The sequence below is a fragment of the Lethenteron reissneri genome, chromosome 56 (assembly GCF_015708825.2).
Source record: "Lethenteron reissneri isolate LAM-NWPU_2019-01 chromosome 56, ASM1570882v1, whole genome shotgun sequence".
Classification (NCBI taxonomy): Eukaryota; Metazoa; Chordata; class Hyperoartia; order Petromyzontiformes; family Petromyzontidae; genus Lethenteron; species Lethenteron reissneri.
This window is the reverse complement of record NC_083834.1, coordinates 4,095,659-4,117,851: the sequence shown is the minus strand read 5'-3', so window position 1 is coordinate 4,117,851 and position 22,193 is coordinate 4,095,659. Positions and strand designations below refer to the sequence as shown.

General features: G+C 51.3%; 1 protein-coding gene across 1 annotated transcript in view; it reads left to right on the top strand.

The window, feature by feature from the left end:
• The first annotated feature begins 4,710 nt into the window (after positions 1–4,710).
• LOC133356954 (unconventional myosin-VI-like) overlaps positions 4,711–22,193 on the top strand; it is an 89,528-nt gene continuing 72,045 nt past the window's right edge. The window contains 6 exon segments of the mRNA XM_061574674.1: positions 4,711–4,856; positions 10,190–10,259; positions 11,173–11,219; positions 11,221–11,247; positions 18,951–19,080; positions 21,191–21,296. Coding sequence (XP_061430658.1) covers positions 4,740–4,856; positions 10,190–10,259; positions 11,173–11,219; positions 11,221–11,247; positions 18,951–19,080; positions 21,191–21,296 — 497 coding nt within the window. The 5' untranslated portion in view covers positions 4,711–4,739.

Genomic DNA, 22,193 nt, shown 5'->3' with positions numbered 1-22,193 from the left:
CATTATTCCTTCTGTCGACGCGTCCTACCGCCAGGTCCACGCTTACTCTTCTAACTCTGCGTTGTTAACCCTTTCCCATTCCGATGACGTATGTGTACATGTACGTCATCGGAACGTAACCGGAACAAAAACTAAAATAAAATGACCTTATCGGTACACCGAGGCTCCCACAAGCCCATGCGGGAGAGCTTGCGGCACAGTTTGGCGCCGGCTATCGTAGAGTAGCGGCGGTCGTGCCGCTATGGTTCTCCGCGGTGAGTAACGACTTCTTTAAAAACAACGGCGCTGCTGCTACGGCGACGGGGACACGCACCACCCTGCAACTTGCAGATGTCTCGGAAACGGCAAAGGGGTTAAATGCCATTGCACATTCCCGCGGCACCACACAACACTTCAGTGGCTCCTAAATGGCCGAGAAGCGGTACTCAATTCGATTAAAGCCCCCTAACGCCTTTTGTCTCTAACCCACTGGACGGTCGGCCACTCGTGCCGTGAAGAGGTGACCCACTCGACACGTATTCATCTTGCACCCCCCCCCACCCCGCGCCGTCCAGACATTGTCACCGCGATCGTTTGTGCAGAGCGTTTGTAAGTGTTCTCCGATAAGGTCGGGTGCATTCTTGCGTTCGCCGGCGACGTGTTTTACATCAATACGATGGCAGTAATGTGACAGCGGCGACGACGATGATGATGATGGCGACAATGACGACGACAAATGATGACGACGGCGATGACAACGGCGATGACGACAACGAGTCATGTTTGAGGCATCAATGGGGGCCAAGGAGGGAGGGACGGGGGGTCTAGTGTGGTCGGCCACAGATGCACGCGCGTAAAAAAATAGACAGCAAACACGCCAGGGACGTCGAAGTTTATTGAAACACGTGGCGTAGTCTGGTGGTTAAAAATATAAAACGTTTGTAACAATTGTTGTACATTGCGTTGTGTCTAGCGCTGGTGTCAATTACCCACACATGCCCTCTTGTGTGTTGTACCTTGAATAGTTTGTTCGATAAAATGATGGACCGCAGCGCGCCCGCCGCCAAACACACGCCGCGAGATTTGATTTGCGGTTCAACAGAAACCGGACGCCACGCGTGTTGGGCTCGTCTGCCTCTGTTCTTTCGGCTGAGAGTCTCACTGCCAGCAGTTCGCTGCTTACTGCCAGGGGGAACCGGGGATCGGAGACATCCCCGGGTGTGAATTGGGGTGACCACCCCGGGCCCCGCACTTTGGGGGGCGCCCCCCGCGCTTTGGGGGGTTACCCTCCCCCCCTCGCGCTTCGACGGTCACGGTGTCAGATGTAATACTTACGGTTTAGTTTGAAGGTGTCGGGGGTGGGGGGGTCAACGCGGTGTGGCATGCCCTGGGTCCCACACCCCCCTATGGACGGGCCCTGCCTGGGATAAACCCTGAATGTGCGGCGTGGCGATCACTCGCTCGCTTGCAGCCAAAGTCCCCCCTTTAGAAGAGGTGGCGAGATGTTAACTGCTTCGCCTGGTATATAGGAGGTTGTGGGTTAGATACTGACCCTGATGCCTGTCGTATATTTGGAGTTTGCATCTGTCTATCTCTCTCCCCGTGGTCGCATTGATTTTTCTCCGGGTCGTCCGGTTTTTCCCCTCCACATTTTAGAATCCACGTCACGTGTTTAGAGTATTTTGCTGCGATACATTTTCACCGAATAAGCCACTTAATTGGGCTATCATTTGTGGCTAGATCGCTTGTTAAAAAGAGCTAAATTGCTCAGTGGGCTTTACCTGGTAAAATAAAAATAGTTTTTATAGTTTACTTGGTGGTGAGATGTTAACTGCCTCACTTGGTATACAGGAGATCGTGGGTTCGATCCCGACCCCCAACGCCTGTTGTATATTTGGAGTTTGCGTTGTCTCTCTCTCTCTCCCCCCGTGGTGGCGTGGATTTTTCTCCAGGTCCTCGGGTTTTTACAGACTTGATTCCTTACAAAAGGTGTCGTTGGTTTTTAAACATCTTAACAACTGCTGTTTTATTGCCAGGAAGGGGAAAAAACTATTATTACTTTTTTATCTATTATTATCATTTATTAAATCGGACTTTTGAGCGGACTCGCAAATTGCTTATTCAGGACGACACAGAGCGGCAACATCGCCTCTGTCACTGCAACAAAAAAACTTGTCAGGACCCACCTTGGTTCTTTCGGTAAAGTCACGTAGAAGGGAAATAATAAAATAATAAAAATATCAAACAGTACAAATTCTCACGACGTTTCAACTGCAACAAAAAGCAATCATCATCAGGTGTGAAATCCACAGTGAAATCTACAGCAAGAATTTTTTCTTGCCGTGGATTTCACACCGGATGATGATTGTTTGTGTTGCAGTCGAAACGTCGTGAGAATTTGTATTGTTTAATATTTTTGTTATTTAATTATTTCCTTTCTACGTGACTTTACCGAATATGAATCCATGCAGTCACGAAAGCTTTAAATCAAACGAGTTTAAAGAAAATAATAATAATTTTATCATCATTGATATGACTTCAGAAGCAGCTGTGATCAACGTCAATTTCCCCACGGGTCGATCTCTTGACACAAGGCTGCCGGAAGTTGCTAAACTGAAGGGTGGTGGGGGCCAACACTCCGTCGATGCGACGTCGGCAACGCAACGGGGAATCTTTTGGCGGCGAGAGGGAGGGTAAAAAAAAAGGTTGGAGGGGGGGGGGGCCTTCGATGCAAAAACCCATTTTTTTGAGAGGCCAAATGGGAGACGTGGCTCTGAAACGTCGGTGGCTCGGACCGAGATGAGCCTTGCCGGCAGGATACATTGTGGGGTTGGACCGGGATCATCGCCGGTGGGTTAAGGCCATAGGCCGAGTGGCAGCCAAAAGAAAGGGGAGCTGCAGTCGATGGTCGATTACACTGGTCAACACACTTTTTCTGGCATAAGGTATTCCAACGGTTTTAAGGTCATTTGGGGTGCTGATTCCAATATTTGAGATATCAAATATTACATTTTCAATATAAACTGCAAAAGAAAAATATTAAATAAATGTGGATATCTACATAAAATTATATTATAAACGCACTATCCTAAAAATACAGCACCATATTTTAACACTAAAGCAGTCACTGACTCGCAACAACTTGCAATCATGGCAGAGTTAATTTCGGGTAAAATCAATGAAAATGGGGTATGCCGATAACATAATAAGTATAACCCGTAAAAACTAAGTTTTTCACTATAAATCCTTTATATGCGTGGCGGCTCGAGTCCTCTCGTCCTCTGGCTTGAGATGGCTGCCACCTATGGGTCAGATGATTGTCTGCCAGTATTAAGCAATTGGTAATTAAATATTTAATTTGTTTTCCCTAAACAGTGTAACATTTTGGAAAAATAATTTCACAAACATTAATTGTCTCGCACAACGAGTCTGTGCAAAATGTCAGCTCGATTGGATCACGGGAAGTGGGTTAAAAAACGACCGAAAGATTTGCACGGTCGTAAGCAAGCAAGCAAGTGAACTTAATATAAAGGATTTAAAAATGAGATGTGATAGAGTAAATCTGAGATCCGATTTGGAATCGGCACCCTGAAATTAGTTTAAAACAGCTGCAAAAGTCCAGGCCAGAAATTTTGTTGTTGTTGACCAGTGTTATCCGACGGCTTCGAAGGGGCGGTGGGGGGGGGCACCGGATAAAAAAAAAACGCCGGATAATCACTGCTCATCATTATTTAAAATAGCTAAATAGCTTATTGTAAATTCTTGCATGACATTAGGTTTTTAGGTGTTGTTATGTTTTTTTTAGTTTTAAATGTGTGTTGCTATGTGAAATTGACATAAACAAACATACAAAGAGACAAAGATAAATACGCTACTTTAAATAGTTACTGCATTTACTGTGCCATACTTACCACTCCAATCTCGAAGCCTCTGCATGGGGTGATGTATATACAGTATTTTCATTCAGTTGTATGTAGTCTATAATGTACTGTGTACAATATTTCACACTGAAATCAAGCATCGCTGTCACGCACATGGTGCCTATCACCGGACTGGTTAAAGCCTTTGGAGTGGTTTTGCCGGTTTCACCGGATCTTCCCGGATAATGTTGGAAGCTGTATAATCGCGTGCCGGATAATCGATGATCAACTGCATGTGTGTATATGTATGTTGAACTTCTTTAGCAACGCACGTAGCCAACCGCGCTAATCAGAAGTGTGTGGGGGGGAAGGACAACAAACTAAACACAACAACGAACGGTTCTACAGAAATGAGTTTGTCAATCTAGTTCTTGATTCATAAGTTCACAGCTCCCAGTAGCTTCCTATTATCGGAAGGAACAGTGTTCTAGACAGCCGCAGAAGCAGCGCATCTGCTGTGGTGACCGCCTCTGTTCGATTTTCCCCAAAAGCCGCTGCAAGCTTGACCGCGGTTTGCGCGAGTCGTTGCAGCAATGGGGTTACGTTAATCTACTTGAGCGCGCGAAGTCCAGAGGTCACCGCTTTGATTCCAGCTCCCGGCGCTGCAGTTGAAACAACGGCACAGGTTTCTTAACCCCCCCACCCCACGCCCATAGATCCTAATGGCTTCCTATCCCAAAGGACGACTTCTGATGGTGCGATGAGATCGGTTCACGAGCAGGAGCGTGAGCGAGGGGATGGCGACGGCGTGGGAAGGCCGTAACCACTCTGCTGCTTTGCCCCTCCCCCCCACCCCCTTCTCGTTCCGCAGGCGCCGAGCGCGGCGGCCGGCGGCCCGCGATGGACGATGGGAAGCCCGTGTGGGCGCCGCACGCCAGCGATGGCTTCCAGCTGGGAACCATCGTGGACATGGGCACTGACTCCCTCACCATCCAGCCGCTCACCGGCAAGGGGCAGGTGAGAGATGCACACCCCTGCAACAGATACACACACATGCGGGACGTTGACAGTCTCAACAACAACAACCGCAATTCGCCACTAAGTGGCATTGACGTCACCACGACGTTTGTGCCAGGCTATGAGCACGTTGAGGCCTACGTGAAGTGTCGAACGCCCGCTGGCAGGAGGTCACGGGGCAGACCCAGGTGCCACGGGTCGAATGACTTAGATGACTGAGATGACTGGCTGATGCACCACCTGTGCCCCCTACTGTGCCAACTTGCTGTGCTTTAGCCACGCGGCGCTCCGCTCGTTGTTGTGAGCGTCGCTCCTCCGCCCTCCGTTGTTGTTGGAGGGCGACTGCCTCCAACTGCCCAGTAGCGTCCTTCACGAGCCTCCTCCATAGAGGCTGATCTTGACACCGCTGGTACCAGTCATCGGCAAGTCCACTCAGCTCCACATCCTCCTGTACCACATCACTCCATCTCTTCTCTAGCCCGTGCCATGCCCGTTTAGCCCCCTCCATCTGGCCAAACAAAAGCTGTTTAGGCATGCAGTGGCTGGGCATGCGGGCTACATGACCCAGCCAACGCAGCCTTGCCTGCCGGAGGAGCTCACAAATGGGACTTTGTCCAGATCTTTCAATGATTTGTGACCTCCTCACACAATCCAGCCTGGTTAAACCCAGGATGGATCGTAGGCAGGACAGCCTAAATGTTTCTCGCATCCGCTGATCCGTCACTATGTAGTCTAGCAGATGTTCTTGCTTGGACCCGGCATGCATCCATGATGTTGTGTGGATGCGCCGATGCCGGAACAGCGTGTTGGTAATTAGAAGCCCATGGGCTGCACAAAAATCTAGTAGCCTCCTGCTGTTGTTATTGAGCTAATCTGGCCCATGCCTTCCAATCACTCCAGACCAGGTGCCAGCATCATGACCAACTCGGAAATTGAAGTCATCCAACAAGATGACCCTATCCCGAGGGTCCACTTTAGCCAGCACCTGTGACAGGAGGTTATGGAAGGCATCTGACTCATCGGCCTTTCCTGCATCCCTCCACGGATGTTCGTCTTCGGTGGGGGCATAAGTAACCACGACTACCACTCCTCGCCTCTGGTTGATGGGAAGGCGAGCCCAAAGTAGCCTGGGGCTGACAGCTTCCCACACCTCACCGCCAGGTTCCCACGCCCCCTTCATTCTTTTGTTCAGACGAAGAGCTCTTCGTCTGTGGGAAGCTGTCAGCCCCATGCTACTTTGGGCTCGCATTCCCATCAACCAGAGGCGAGGAGTGATGGTCGTGGTTACTTGTTTGGTAGTCTCCTGCCCTCAGTAGAGGACTGTCCAACCCTCATGGTGGCAGGAGCCAGAGCCAGTCCACCGGACTTCCTGAATACCACAGAGATCCAGGCGGTACTGATCCAGCTCCTGACAGAGGAGTGGCAGCCTCTCCTCCGCAGTGAGCTTTCGAATATTCCTTTTTTCCATCCATAGTGGCTTTTTGTTATTTCTGGAGGAGCCCCGAGGATAAGGATTCAGTCTCCTGGCTACGCCAAATGGGGTTGGGGCCAGGAGACGGCATAGACGCCTGTCCCCCTGGGGCCTCCGGTACAAGTTTAATTATTTTTTAAATCGTAGTTTGGTGGTAGTTAATTGAAGGTGGAGGGGTTAGCTGCCCCTCGCACCTGTCCAGAGCCCCCATTTGGCCGCTGTGGTGGTTACAGCCGCCATAAAGGGAAAGGCCAATCTATGTTTGCCCTCCCCCCACGGCACTGCCCACCACAGAGTTGCCGTCCGGCACCACGAGGAGGTAGGGGGTTGTTTTTGCCGGACACAGTCTCAACACACACACACTCACACAAATTGATAGTTTCAACACACACACACTCAACACATCAACAGTCTTGGCACATTGAAATTCTCAACACACACACACACACTTGGCACACTCTGCACACACGTACTTACAAACCCTTCGCAGACTGTTGGGGCAAGTGCTTTTAGCGAGTAGCACCTAAGAAGGCCGGCATGGCACACAAGGGGGTGGGTGGCCAGCACCACGCCCGGCTGCCTTTGTCTCTCGAGTAGCAATGTTTACACACTACACAAAGTACTTATTTGAGGCTGACTCGAACCAGGGGAGGCCTATGACCGGTTCAGATAATCATCACTGGTGTTGGCCGTGAGCGGGAATTGAACGCGGGTCACCGGGTTCGGAGCGCAGCACGCAAACTGTTACGCTACCGCTCACCCACACTCACTCAACACACACACTTGACACACGTACTCAATACACACATTCGACATGCGGGCTCAATAACCACACACTCACACTCAAGGGCACTGTGACTGCCTCACCATCCAGCCAGTAGGGGTAAGGGACAGGTGGAATGCCAATCAATACGTGGGCTCAATGCACGCACTCAACGTATTGACTCAACAAAACTCACTCAACACATTCAACATGAGCCATACTTTGCGGTTTAACTGAGATTACTGGCACCGTGCTAACAGACAAAGGTCCCCCGTGTAGCCTTAACAGACTGTTGGGACAAGTGCTGTTAGCGAGTAGCACCTGTGAAGGTCATCACGGCACACGTTGGGGGGTGGTTGGCCAGCGCCATGCCAGGCTGCCTTTGTGTCTCCTGAGTGGCGATGTTTACACTCCGTACCGGGTACTCGCTTGAGGCGGAGTCGACGCAATAGCCTCACGCACACTTTGACGCAAACTCGCACACACTCACACACTCCACACAAAGTCCCACTCGCACGCACCACAATCTCTGACACCGAATCGCCCATGAATTCATTCACACTCCCACACACACACCACACGAACTTACACACAAGCTCAGCCTTCGCCTCCACCTACTACCCTGTACACGCCCGACGTGAACTGGGGTATTTCTGTTAAAGTATTCCCTCTTTATTCACGAACTCGCTATCCGCGATTTTGGCTGCCCGCGAATTGCGTTTGGAACTCTCTACACGACTATGGCATCGAGAGAGAGAGGGAAAAAAATAAAGTGATGAGAGATAAAGTGATGAGAGATAAAGTGATGAGAGATAAAGTGATGAGAGATAAAGTGATGAGAGATAAATTGTTGAGAGATAAAGTGATGAGAGATAAAGTGATGAGAGATAAAGTGACGAGAGATAAAGTGACGAGAGATAAAGTGACGAGAGATAAAGTGACGAGAGATAAAGTGATGAGAGATAAAGTGATGAGAGATAAAGTGATGAGAGATAAAGCGATGAGAGAGATAAAGTGATGAGAGATAAAGTGATGAGAGATAAAGTTATGCGAGATAAAGTTACGCGAGATAAAGTGATGAGAGATAAAGCGATGAGAGAGATAAAGCGATGAGAGATAAAGCGATGAGAGATAAAGTGATGAGAGATAAAGTGATGAGAGATAAAGTGATGAGAGATAAAGTGATGAAAGATAAAGTGATGAGAGATAAAGTGATGAGAGATGAAGTGATGGGAGATAAAGTTATGCGAGATAAAGTGATGAGAGATAAAGCGATGAGAGAGATAAAGTGACGAGAGATAAAGTGACGAGAGATAAAGTGACGAGAGATAAAGTGACGAGAGATAAAGTGACGAGAGATAAAGTGACGAGAGATAAAGTGGTGAGAGATAAAGTGATGAGAGATAAAGTGATGAGAGATAAAGTGATGAGAGATAAAGTGATGAGAGATAAAGTGATGAGAGATGAAGTGATGGGAGATAAAGTTATGCGAGATAAAGTGATGAGAGATAAAGCGATGAGAGAGATAAAGTGACGAGAGATAAAGTGACGAGAGATAAAGTGACGAGAGATAAAGTGACGAGAGATAAAGTGACGAGAGATCAAGTGACGAGAGATCAAGTGACGAGAGATAAAGTGGTGAGAGATAAAGTGATGAGAGATAAAGTGGTGAGAGATAAAGTGATGAGAGATAAAGTGATGAGAGATAAAGTGATGAGAGATAAAGTGATGAGAGATTAAGTGGTGAGAGATAAAATTATGAGATGAAGTGATGAGATAAAGAGATGATAGAGAGAGAGAACTTCTCGACGCTTTAGAAGCATCTGCAGACGTTGCGTGCGTACGATATGTGGAGGCCAACATCAATATCCGCAAAATGTTTCTATCCACGAGCATCTCCGGGAACGTACCCCTGGCGAATAACGACGGAATACTCAACGTGCGTATGTACTTTGAATTCACTAATCGGAGGATGGGTGAGTGTGTGGGTGAGTGCCTATGCGAGTCTATGTATGTTGAACTTTGATCGCACCGTACGTCGCCAACCGTGCTGGATCGGAGGATGGGTGAGTGACTATGTGAGTTTATGTATCTGTATTCTTAGGTTTTTCGGTAAAGTCACGTAGGTAAAACATTTATTTATTTATTCTATATTATTTTACTTTTATTAATTTTAATGTTTTACCTACGTGACTTTACCGAAAAACCTAAGAATATGAATCCTTGCAGTCACGAAAGCTTCAAATCTAAAATCTATGTATCTGTGTGTCTAACTTTTTTCACACCGTGCACAGTCAAATGTGCTAATCCGAGGATAGGTGAGTGTGTGGGTGAGTGACTTTGTCAGTGGGTGGGTGAGTGACTATGTGAGTGGGTGAGTGTGTGGCTGAGTGACTATGTGAGTGGGTGGGTGAGTGACATTGTGAGTGGGTGAGTGACTATGTGAGTGAGTGACTATGTGAGTGGGTGAGTGACTGTGTGCGTCTATGTATATTTCACTTCTTTCGCACTGTACGTAGCCAACCATGCGAATCGGAGGATGGGTGTGTGGGTGAGTGAGTGAGTGGGTGAGTGACTGTGCGAGTGGGTGAGTGACTATGTGAATGTGTGGGTGAGTGACTATGTGAGTGAGTGACTATGTGAGTGGGTGAGTGACTGTGTGCGTCTATGTATATTTCACTTCTTTCGCACTGTACGTAGCCAACCATGCGAATCGGAGGATGGGTGTGTGGGTGAGTGAGTGACTGAGTGGGTGAGTGACTGTGTGAGTGGGTGAGTGACTATGTGAATGTGTGGGTGAGTGACTATGTGAGTGGGTGAGTGACTGTGTGCGTCTATGTATATTTCACTTCTTTCGCACTGTACGTAGCCAACCATGCGAATCGGAGGATGGGTGTGTGGGTGAGTGACTGAGTGAGTGAGTGACTGAGTGGGTGAGTGACTGAGTGGGTGAGTGACTGAGTGGGTGAGTGACTGAGTGGGTGAGTGAGTGACTGTGTGAGTCTACGTTGAACTTCTTTCGCAACGTACATAGCCAACTGTGCTGGATCAGAGGGTGCGATCGCTCCGCCGATATTTCTCCCCTTTGTTTCCTTGCAGATGTTCCAGGCCCCGTACAACCAGGTGTTCCCTGCCGAGGAGGACAGCCAGAAGAACGTGGAGGACAACTGTGAGTGCCTTGTTTGCTCGCTTTCCCCTGCACGCGTATGTATGTACGTACGAACTTTATATGTGTAGCGAATCGTGCTAACCCAGAGTCGCCGTGCGTGTGGGGGTAGCACTCACTCGAGCCTCTCGGCAAGAAGGGGCCCCAGTTCGATTCCTGACTCGGGCACCTCCTGTTTGGATGTTGTGGGTTCTTCCCCTGTTCTGTAGAGTGTGAGTGAAGAGTGTGTCTGCGCGTGTGTGAGAATGAGTGTGTGGTGAGTGAATGAGTGGGGAGTGGTAATGTTAGAAGGATAGCACGCTGCGCTATGAACCCAGTGACCCGAGTTCAATTCCCGCTCACGGCCACCAACACGAGTGATGATTATCTGAACCGGTTCTGGGTCTTCCCTAGATCGACTCAGCCTCAAACGAGTACCTGGTGCGGTGTGTTAACATCGCCACTGTGGAGACAAAGGCGGTCGGGCGTGGTGTTGGCCACCCATGCTTTCTTGTACCGTTCTGGCTTTCATTGGTGCTCGCTCCAGCTATTGCCTCAACAGTTTGTTCGGGCTATGCGGGGGTTCTTTGTCTTTGTGTCTTTAAATGAGTGTGTGGCTGAGTGAATGAGTGAGGAGTGATAATGTGGAATGATAGCGAGCTGCGCTACGAACCCGGCGAAGCGAGTTCGATTCCCGCTCACTGGCCACCAACACCGGTGACGATTATCTGAACCGGTCCCGGGCCTCCCCTGGTTCGACTCAGCCCGAAATAAGTACTTAGTGCAGTGTGTAAACATTGGTACTCGAGAGACAAAGGCGGCCGGGCATGGTGCTGGCCACCCCCTGCGAACCGTGGCCGGCCTTCACAGGTGCTCTGTTAGAGGCTTATACGGGGGGGGGGTGGATCTTTGTTTTGTTGTCACGTGGCTTGTGCAGGCGCGCTTATGTACCTGAACGAGGCGACGCTGCTCAACAACATCCGCTGTGCGCTACAGCAAGGACAAGATTTACGTGAGTTGTCCAACGCTCCGAGTTCGTCCTCCCCCTCGTCCTCCTCGTTGTTGTCCACCTCCTCCCTCCTCCTCATCTCGCCACCGGTTGCAGAGCAGCACGCAGGCCCAGAAGCCCCGAAGTGGCAAGCGGGGCGGCAACAAACGGCACTGCAATGTTTATAATCTTTATTGAGACTGCAGGGGTAGGAGGAATCCGGTGAGATATTCCGAAGCTCCTTTTTCGCAGATGTCCGGTATGGGCGGGTGGGGGTTCAGCGAGTGACGACAGAAAATAGTACAAGGAAAAGGTAAGCGAGTCGCTAAATATAAATTAATTATCCATATAAAAGAGATATGTCCGATTTGTCAAGCTTGGGCAAGGCAGCAAAAACAACAAGGTAACAGTCCCAGACCACATCAAGAGAACACACAGCAGTAGTAAGATGGCACGTGAACATTGAACTATCGATACACAGGTAAAACTATCGATACACGGGTAGTAGAAAAGGGTGTAACGCGTTTCATGAATTGGGCACGGTTATTATTATTTTTGTTACCGAGAGCTTCTGGGGGGGAAGGAAGAGACGACGATGGGCGGAGGGAATTTGGGAGTGGACCTGCGCGGAGGGAAGAATCGGAGAGAGAAGTGTGGTGAGCGGGCGAGTGAGCGGTTGAGTGGGTGAGTAGGGGAGTGAGTCCGTGGGTGTTTGGATGAGCGGGCGAGCCAGCTGTTGAGTGGGTGAGTAGGGGAGTTGAGTGCGTGAGTGTTTAGATTAGTGGACGAGTGAGCAGTTGAGTGGGTGAGTAGGGGAGTGAGTCCGTGGGTGTTTGGATGAGCGGGAGAGCCAGCTGTTGAGTGGGTGAGTAGGGGAGTGAGTCCGTGAGTGTTTAGATTAGTGGGCGAGCCAGCTGTTGAGTGGGTGAGTAGGGGAGTGAGTCCTTGGGTGTTTAGATTAGTGGACGAGCGAGCTGTTGAGTGGGTGATTAGGGGAGTGAGTCCTTGGGTGTTTGGATGGGTGGACGAGTGAGCGGTTGAGTGGGTGAGTAGGGGAGTTGAGTGCCAGGGGCAGCCCGCAGCGAGGGCCTTCCAGTCAGGCAGCGGTAGACAAAACCCGCGGCCTCCTTCGGCTGAGCGTAGATTGGACCAAAGGTCATCGGCGCATAGCAGCCAGGGTCGGATGCGGCTGGGTGCCCCTCATGAACGAAGAAGGTTTACTCACCACATCGCGCGGGCGCTTCAAGGTGCGCTTCGGCGGCCGTCTGGAACGCTCTCTTCCTTCCGATGTTAGGAAGCCACTGGAGCTAAAAATCATCTCGATTTACAAATTCTTTTCTTCAAACCTTTATTATTTAGTTTGTCTTCCTTCCCTCCCCCCGTACCTCCAATTAGCACGGTCGGCTACGCACGGTGCGAGAGAAGTTCAATACACATACACACATACATGAACAAAGATGGTCACTGCATTGCGTGCTTTCTGATGCGCTTCTGCGGCCGTCTGGAATGCTCTTCACCACAGCACCCACCTGAACTCATGGTTCCACTCCTCACCACAACACCCACACGGACTCATGATACAAGCGCTCACCACAACACCCACATTGACTCATGATACCAGCGCTCACCGCAACACCCACACACACCATGATACCAGCGCTCACCACAACACCCACACGGACTCATGATACCAGCGCTCACCACAACACCCACACGGACTCATGATACCAGCGCTCACCGCAACACCCACACGGACTCATGATACCAGTGCTCACCACAACACCCACGTGGACTCATGATATCAGCGCTCACCACAACACCCACACGGACTCATGATACCAGCGCCCACCACAACACCCACACGGACTCATGATACCAGCGCTCACCACAACACCCACACGTCCTCGTGAACGCAGTCCTCACCACAACACTACTGTGCACGGATTAAACTACCCTTAAACTCTTATTCTACAAGAGCACACATTATTGATTAGCAATGTAGACGCGAGTTCTTCGGAGACGCGAGCTCTTCGAAAGGCTCGTCTGTTTGCGCGCGATGACAGACGGTTTAATTGACGGCGGGAAATCTTTAAAACGGAACCCGTCTTTGGAAAAAAAAATAATAATTACAAAAAATCCATTATGAACTCCCTCCTGAACGGGGGCAGCTATTAAGGTCACAGTCCAGAGCTCCGAGTGGTGTGAACTCGGGCTCGTTATTTATTTATTTATCTATGTTAGATTACTCAGGAAAGCCTCTCCGAGTCTCAAGAGTGGCACTGCGGTGGCTGGGAGATGTTAACTACCTCGCCTTGTACGCAGGAGGTCGTGGGTTTGATCCCGACCCTGACGATGCCTGCTTTATATTTGGGGTATTCGTGTGTCACTCTCTCCCGGTGGTCGTGTGGATTTTTTTCCGTGTCCTTGGGTCTTTCCCTCAGCATTTAGAATATAACAACAACACGTTTAGAGTATTTGGCAACTAGACATTTTCACGTGATAAGCCACCTTCTTTGGGGTCTATCATGTGTGATTGGCAGGTCGCTTCTGAAAAGAAGCTATGTAGCTCAGTGGGCCTTAAATTGGAAAAGTAACAAATTTTTTTTCTAGTTTTTAATTTTCATGGGGATCCTGCAAAGTTTTTTTGTCGTAATAGACGGGGGGATGATGCTGCTGCTGCTGATGCTGCGTGATCCCGATTGAGTAACTTGCGGGGAATTCTTTCAGCATTGGGCCTCGTTAGTGGTTACATTGTGTGTGTGCTTTAGTTTGTGGGAGGAAACTGGAGAAGCCGGTGGAAACAAGTGCAGGACAGGCGGAGAGAGAGAGAGAGAGAAACAGAACATGCAAACTCAGAAAGGCGCCTGAGTCTGGGAGTCGAACCCGGGGTTGATGCTGGTGAGGTGCGAGCGTTGCTACCTGTGCCACTTAATCTGGATCACGCAGCAGTAGCAGCAGCAACGGCAGCGACAAACATCGACTTCGGAAAACTTGGCTGGAACGTAAACCTGAAAAGATAGTCTTGAGACACGGTGAGGCTTTCCTGGGTAAACGAGCGCGCTGATCTATGATAACAATAATCACGATGATGATGATAGGTGAACAAGGTTCACTCGCCCGGCGGTTAGCGCTGATGGCCGGAGAGACGCTGCCCTGGTGACGACGACGGCGATGATGACGACGGCGGCGATGATGACGACGGCAGTGGCAGCGGCGTCACTTCTATCATTACGTAACGTTCTTACCCAGTTCCCCTGACGGACATCTGTGGGACAACAAGAGCTTTGCAGCTCATCGGATTTTCTCCAGCATAAATAAATTGTTCCGATTCTAATGTCATTCTGAAGCGCGGCTTCCTCATCGAGCCTCGGGATCGTCTCAGCTGGAGGAGCCACACGCGCGCGCAGCTGGCGACAATTTAAACGCTGCCGTCACTGACCTTGTGCGCGAGAGGGGCGGTGGCCGGGGGGGGGGGGGGTACGCAGTAGCTACGTGCCCCCCCACAAATGGTCATCATTGATCGAAGTAAGTTGTCCTGATGGACACCCGGTGATGCCGGAAGTCGGGAAGTGGGGGTCTGGCCCGGGTGGGGTTCGATGGTGGCGGCGTCGCCGCTGCCACGTTCATTGACTTGACCCCGATGGTGCTTGTGGGGTGGGGTGGGGGGTGACCCCCCCCATGTAGCCCGCATGTCCAGCCATCGCATACCCAAACAGCTTCTGTTCGGCCGGAGAGTGGGGGTTAAACGGGCGCGGCACGAGCTGATGTGGTGCTGGAGGATGTGGAGCTGAGTGGACTTGACGATGACCGGTACCAGCGGTGTCAAGATCGTCCTCTGTTTAGGAGGCTCGTGAAGGACGCTGCTGGGCAGTTGGAGGCAGTCGCCCTCCATCTTCTTACTCTTACCGACTGTATGACCAGGGTGGTGCCGTGTGATTGTGTAGTGTGGCGTGTGTGAGAGTGTGTAGTGTGGCGTGTGTGTGATTGTGTGGGGGTGTGAGAGTGTGTCAAGGGAGTGCGTGCAGTGTATGGGTGTGTGGAGTGTTTCTAGTGTATAGATTGTGAGCATTATGATTGTCTGGTGTGAGAGTGTGTAATGTTTACGGCCAACCAACACCAACGACGATTTTTTTAATCGGCCCTGGGCTTCCCCTAGATTGACTCAGCCTCAAATGAGTACCTGATGAGGTGTGCACACATCGCCACTGAGGAGACAAAGGCGGCTGGGTGTGGTGCTGGTTACCCACCCCCTCGTGTGCCGTGCTGACCTTATTAGGTGCACCGACATTATGTTAAGTCTATAGGGCAAGGATCTTTGTTGTGTGTAGAGAGTGTGTGGAGTGTTTGTAGTGTGAGTGTGTGTGTAATGTGATAGTGTGTGTGTGTGTTGTTCTTAGTGTGTATGTGTGTGAAGTGTGGGTGTGTGAAATGTGGTAATTCCTGCTGGACAACCTGTCACCACTGTTGACTCATCATCATCATCAGCAGCAGCCTTGATCAGTCTACTGCTGGATGAAGACCTCCCCAAGCAGTGCCCTGTCCTCTTAACCGTCCGACGTAAAACGCTTGTGAATTCCGGGTTGGGGGGAGTCGCGATTAATTAAAATAATTATATTTTACAAACCACTGGAGTCGTATATTTTAGTCTCGCTTGGGCAGCATTGTCCACTCCATCAGCTTAAATGTAACACTCGCATGTCATTTGCAAATTGTAAAAAGAGCGGGTAACGAAGCGACGGCTCGAAGCTTCGTCTGCCCCGCTCGCCCAAATCGGGCCACGTACCTAGCGCTCGCCCCAGAGTCGGGGCTCGAACCCAGGTCGCCAAGGTGGGCTGGCTCAGTTCCCAGGACATTGATATCGGCCTCATTGTCAGAGAGTGGGGGAGGCTGGGAGAGAGAGGGGAAGGGTGCTCGGAGGGGGTGAGGGTGGGGGGGAACTCAGACATCTGATCGCCCGGCTTTTGACGTTGATGCTTTGTAGCCTTTGGTCCATCTCATTGCATGGCCAGGCCGTGCGTGTGCGCCAATTGAAGCGCACGGGTCGGGTTGCGTTCGTTTTTTTGTTGTTTGTTCAGGTGGCTACTGGTGGGGTGGGGTGGGGGGGTGTTCCTTTTCGTTTAAATTCATAATGAGCAGCCGCTCGTTTGTAATATTTAGAGCGAAGAGAATCTCTCTCTTCGCAGAAGTAGATGGGCGCCCGGTAACGCACGGCGAAGGTTCGCGGGGCGTCACGAGGCTCGCTGGCCGGTTCGCCTCCCCCCCCCTGAGCGATTTCGATTGGTCCATCCCCGGTTGAGCTCGCGGCCGCCACCCCCACCTGCCCCCTGCCTACACTGGAAATCGGTTCCTGTGTCCCGTCTCGCGTGCAGCTTGGCTTCACTCGTCCTTCTCGTCTCGCTCGGAGAGCTCGCTCCCCAGGTCGGGGTCGCCGCGCGGCCCTGGGTCACTTGGTCGTAGCCTCACGTTTCTACAACGTTTCCACCGAGTTCGTCGGTGGTGAGATGTTAACTACCTTGTCTGGTATACGGGAAGTCCCAAACCCTATATGGTGGCTATGAGATGTTAACTGCCTCGCCTGGTATACGGGAGGTCCCAACCTCTACCCGGTGGCGAGATGTTAACTGCCTCGCCTGGTATACGGGAAGTCCCAAACTCTATATGGTGGCTATGAGATGTTAACTGCCTCGCCTGGTATACGGGAAGTCCCAACCCCTATATGGTGGCTATGATATGTTAACTGCCTTGCCTGGTATACAGGTGGTCCCAACCTCTACACGGTGGCTAGGAGATGTTAACTTCCTCGCCTGGTATACAGGAGGTCCCAAACTCTACACGGTGGCTAGGAGATGTTAACTGCCTCGCCTTGTATACAGGAGGTCGTGGGTTCGATCCTGACCCTGACACCTGCTATAAACAGTCTCTTCCCGGGGTCGCGTGGATTTTTATCCACATTTAGAATTGATGTGCATTTAGATTATTTGGCTCTCAGCCTTCTCTAGGCCTTTTGGAACGCGTTGAAGACGAGCCGGCTGAGAGCACAGTTTGTGATGACGGAAATCGGAATCAGAATCTTGATCCATCCTGGAGGAATCCGATGAGATATGAAGCTATTTGTCACAAATGTGTCCAGTAGGGGCAGGTCAGAAAGTTATAGCAACTAACAATACAAAGACACGATAGAAGTTCAAAGCACAGGAAAGGTAAGCAAGTCACTCAAAACCAATAAATGCAACAACTAAAACTACACTTTATTTTACCAGGTAAGGGCCCGCTGAGCTATTAGTTCTGTTTTAGAAGCGCCCTGGCCACGCATGATAGGTCAACGAAGTAGCTGATCATCATGTCGAAATGTATAACAGACAAATACTCTAAACGCGTGATGTTGATTCTAAATGTGGAGGGAAAGACTGGAGGATCCCCTGAGAAAAAAACTACGCGATCATGGGTATAGAGGGAGACGCTCGCAAACTCAAAATATACAGCAGGCGTCATGGTCGGGATTGAACCCACGACCTCTTGTATACCACGCGAGGCAGTTAACATCTCCTAGCCACCGTGATAATGAGAGAGACACGCAAACTCCAAATATACAGCAGGCGTCATGGTCAGGATCGAACCCACGACCTCCTGTATACCAGGCGAGGTAGTTAATATCTCCTAGCCACCATAATGATGATGAGAGAGAGAGAGACACTCAAACTCCAAATATACTGGAGGCGTCATGGTCGGGATCGAACCCACGACCTCCTGTATACCAGGCGAGGCAGTTAACATCTCCTAGCCACCGTGTAGAGGTTGGGACCTCCTGTATACCAGGCGAGGGAGCTAACATCTCGCCACCGTGGCGCCCCTTACATAATTATGAGAGTCGAGCTGGGACATCGGAGACTCGGACTCTTTTCGTCTCAGCTGGTGAGGCCTATTGAGCTGAGCACCTCTGGTCACACGGACGGGCCATACGCGAGTCGATTGTTCAACCGAACGTCGTTTGTGTGTGGCCGATCACGCGGGCTCATTTGAAAATGGGCAGCGGCCCGACATCCTGCTTCCCCTGAAGGTGGGAAACCCCCAAGCTAGCGACGCCCGGCGTGATGCTGATGATGTCACCAAGCCGACCCCCGTCACTTCCCGTCCGGCGGCGCATCGTGCGAGATTTTTACCTTTCTCTTCCCCCGGCTGTTTTCTGATGAGCCGAAGAAGCGAATCGATAATCGGTTGAGTCATCGACCCTTGGGGAATGCTGCCTTGGTGCAAGAATTGGTTTCGCACACAATGGAGGGCTGCGCTGGTTTGATCTCCCGGCACGGCAGTCGGAACGACAGCATAAACAGGTTCGCTGCAAAAAAAAGGTGTCAGTTTTGTTGCCAGATAGAAGGGTAAAAAACCAATTATCATATTTTTTACCTGCAAATGCACGTGCGGTGAAGTGTGGGTAAACTACCCCCCTCTTCTAAGACGCCTGGCCCAGTGTTGACCAGTCAGCCCCGAGTACATTCCAGAGCCTAAGTGGAGCGCCTTTCCAGCAGCAGGGGCGCGAAGCGAGCACTTGTAGGGGCTGCGCCTTTTGACATTTAATCGACTACCTCAGTAACCACGCAGGCCGGGGTGAGGACCAGGCCCGGGCCAGTGTGCATGCGCCGTGCCGGCCTTCTTTGGGGCTGCTCCCTGTAACAGCGCTCGCCCCAACGGTCTGCTGAGGCTGCACGTGGGGATGATGTCCGTTTCAGACGTACGTAGCGAACATCCTGATCGCGGTGAACCCCTACTACGACCTCCCCGCGCTCTACTCGTCGCAGACCGTCAAGCAGTACAACGGCAAGTCACTGGGCATGCTGCCGCCGCACGTCTACGCGATAGGTACGGGCACGCTCACGCATGCACTCACTCGCGCATGCACTCGTACGCACTCACGGGCAAGCACTCGCAAGCACTCACACTTGTACACACGCACGCACTCAAGCACGCACTCAAGCACGCACTCACTGGCACGCACTCACACACTCACGCACTCACACAAACTCGTACACATTCACACACATGCACGCACTCAAGCACGCACTCGCACGCACTCACACTCGTAAACACACACACTCACGCACACACCCACTCACGCACGCACTCACACTTGTACATACGCACACGCACTCACTGGCACACACTCACGCACGTACTCACACTCACGCACGTACTCACACTCGTACATACTCACACGCATTGGCATGCACTAATACACTCGCTCACTGGCACGCACACACTCATATACACACGCACGCACTCACGCACGCACTCACGCACTGGCACGCACTCACACTTGTACACACTCGCACGCACTCATGCATGCACACGTACACACTCACGCACGCATTCACGCACTGGCACGCACTCACGCACTCGCACTCACGCATGCACTAACGGGCACGCACTCACTCACACTTGTACGTACGTACACTTCTTCTTGGTTCTTTCGGTAAAGTCACGTAGAAGGGAAGTAATAAAATAATAAAAATAAAACATAATAAAATAATTCTCACGACGTTTTGACCACAACGCAAGCAGCCGTCCTCAGGTGAAGACCAGGTCTGTCGGGGAGACAGCGTACTTATGAGTACGCACTCACACTTGTACACACTCGCATGCACTCACCCACTGGCACGCACTCACGCACGCACTCATGGGCACGCACACACGCACACACTCATGGGCACGCACACACGCACTCACACTCGTACACACTCACACACTCATAGGCACGCACTCACACACGCACTCAAGCACTGACACGCACTCATGTACTCACTTACCTCCGATTAGCACGTTTGGCTACGTGCAGTGCGAAAGAAGTTCAACATACGTACATACACACACACGGGCATGCATTCATGCTCGAATGGACAGAGAAAAAGACCCCCTGCATAGCCATTAACAGACTGCTGGGGCAAGTGCTATTTGCAAGCAGCACCTTTTGAAGGCCGGAACGTCACACGAGGGGGTGGGTGGCCAGCATCACGCCCTGCCACCTTTTTCTCCCCAGTGGCGATGGTTACGCACCGCACCAGTTCCTAATTTCAGGCTGAGTCCACCTAGAGAAGGCACAGGACCGGTTCAGATTATCGTAACCGGTGTGCTGGCGGCCGTGAGCGGGAATCGAGCTCGTATCGCCGGGTTCGTTAGCGCAGCGTAGCGCTAACCGCTGCACTACCGCACACACGCACACACACAGGTCAACGCCAGTCTGTTCCACATTGCGGGTTAACCATCGTACCCTGACATTGTAATGAAACCCCGAGTCACATGGGCACTTAACAGTCGTTGTCTCTGTGTGTCTGTACCTCAAAAGGGTCCTTAACTACACAGCTCGGCACTATAAACATGGCGCTGAATAGCAGCCGATGACTTGTAGTTGGGCCCCTGTGGCAATTCTTCTTCTTGTCACAGGCCTCCGGACAAAGATAAAGATTCCCCGTGTAGCCTTTAGAGACTTGGCGAAATAAGTGGTGTTAGCGAGCAGAGGCCGGCACGGACCGCGGGCGGGTGATGTGGTCGGCACCACCGCGCCCGGCCACCTTTATTCTCCACGTTGCTGGTGTTTTTTCAACACCACGCTAGGTAATAATAGAGTTTTTCCCCTTTTTTCTGGCAACAAAACTGAAACCTTTTTACAAGGAATCATGTCTGCATTAACCACAATATTTGTGATTAAAATGCAAACAAAAAACACACTGATAATCTATGCATTGTCCTTGAAACTGATTGGTCCCCACACCAGAGAAGGCTTTCTTTTGAAAAGGCATCCCCTGGTCTAGCACCAATTGATACGAGGCTCAAAAAGAAAGCTGAACCGGTGTCCGCCAGGTTCGTAGTGCGGAGCGCTAACCGCAGCACCACCGCTGCCCACACGTGGTCCGGAGAAGATGTACTCACGGCAGATCCCTCCTACTCCCCCCCCCCCCCGCCTGTGCCAGCACAGCTGACAAGGCGTTCCGGGACATGAAGGTTCACCATGAGAGCCAGTCCATCATCGTCTCCGGGGAGTCCGGGGCCGGTAAAACCGAGAACACCAAGTTCGTGCTGAGGTGAGGAGCACGGCACCGCCGGGGGACCTGACCGGTGGCGCCGTGTGGTGGCTGCGGAGATCTGTGACTGTGGTGGTGGTGTTGTGTTGTGGCTGTCACTGGGGTGTGGTGGTGGTGGTGTTGTGTTGTGGCTGTCACTGGGGTGTGGTGGTGGTGCTGTTGTGTTGTGGCTGTGGAGCTGTGTGATGGTGGTGGTGTTGTGTTGTGGCTGTCACTGGGGTGTGGTGGTGGTGGTGCTGTTGTGGCTGTGGAGCTGTACGGTGGTGGTGGTGGTGATGTTGTGTTGTGGCTGTTTACTGTGTGGTGGTGGTGGTGCTGTTGTGTTGTGGCTGTCACTGGGGTGTGGTGGTGGTGATGTTGTGTTGTGGCTGTGGAGCTGTGTGATGGTGGTGGTGTTGTGTTGTGGCTGTTTACTGGGGTTGGTGGTGGTGCTGTTGTGTTGTGGCTGTGGAGCTGTGTGGTGGTGGTGGTGTTGTGTTGTGGCTGTCACTGGGGTGTGGTGGTGGTGCTGTTGTGTTGTGGCTGTGGAGCTGTGTGGTGTGGTGGTGTTGTGTTGTGGCTGTCACTGGGGTGTGGTGGTGGTGGTGCTGTTGTGGCTGTGGAGCTGTACTGGGTGGTGGTGGTGATGTTGTGTTGTGGCTGTTTACTGTGTGGTGGTGGTGTGCTGTGTGTTGTGGCTGTCACTGGGGTGTGGTGGTGGTGATGTTGTGTTGTGGCTGTTACTGTGGTGTGGTGGCTGCGGAGATCTGTGACTGTGGTGGTGGTGCTTTTGTGTTGTGGCTGTGGAGCTGTGTGGTGGTGGTGCTGTTGTGTTGTGGCTGTCACTGGGGTGTGGTGGTGGTGATGTTGTGTTGTGGCTGTCACTGGGGTGTGGTGGTGGTGCTGTTGTGTTGTGGC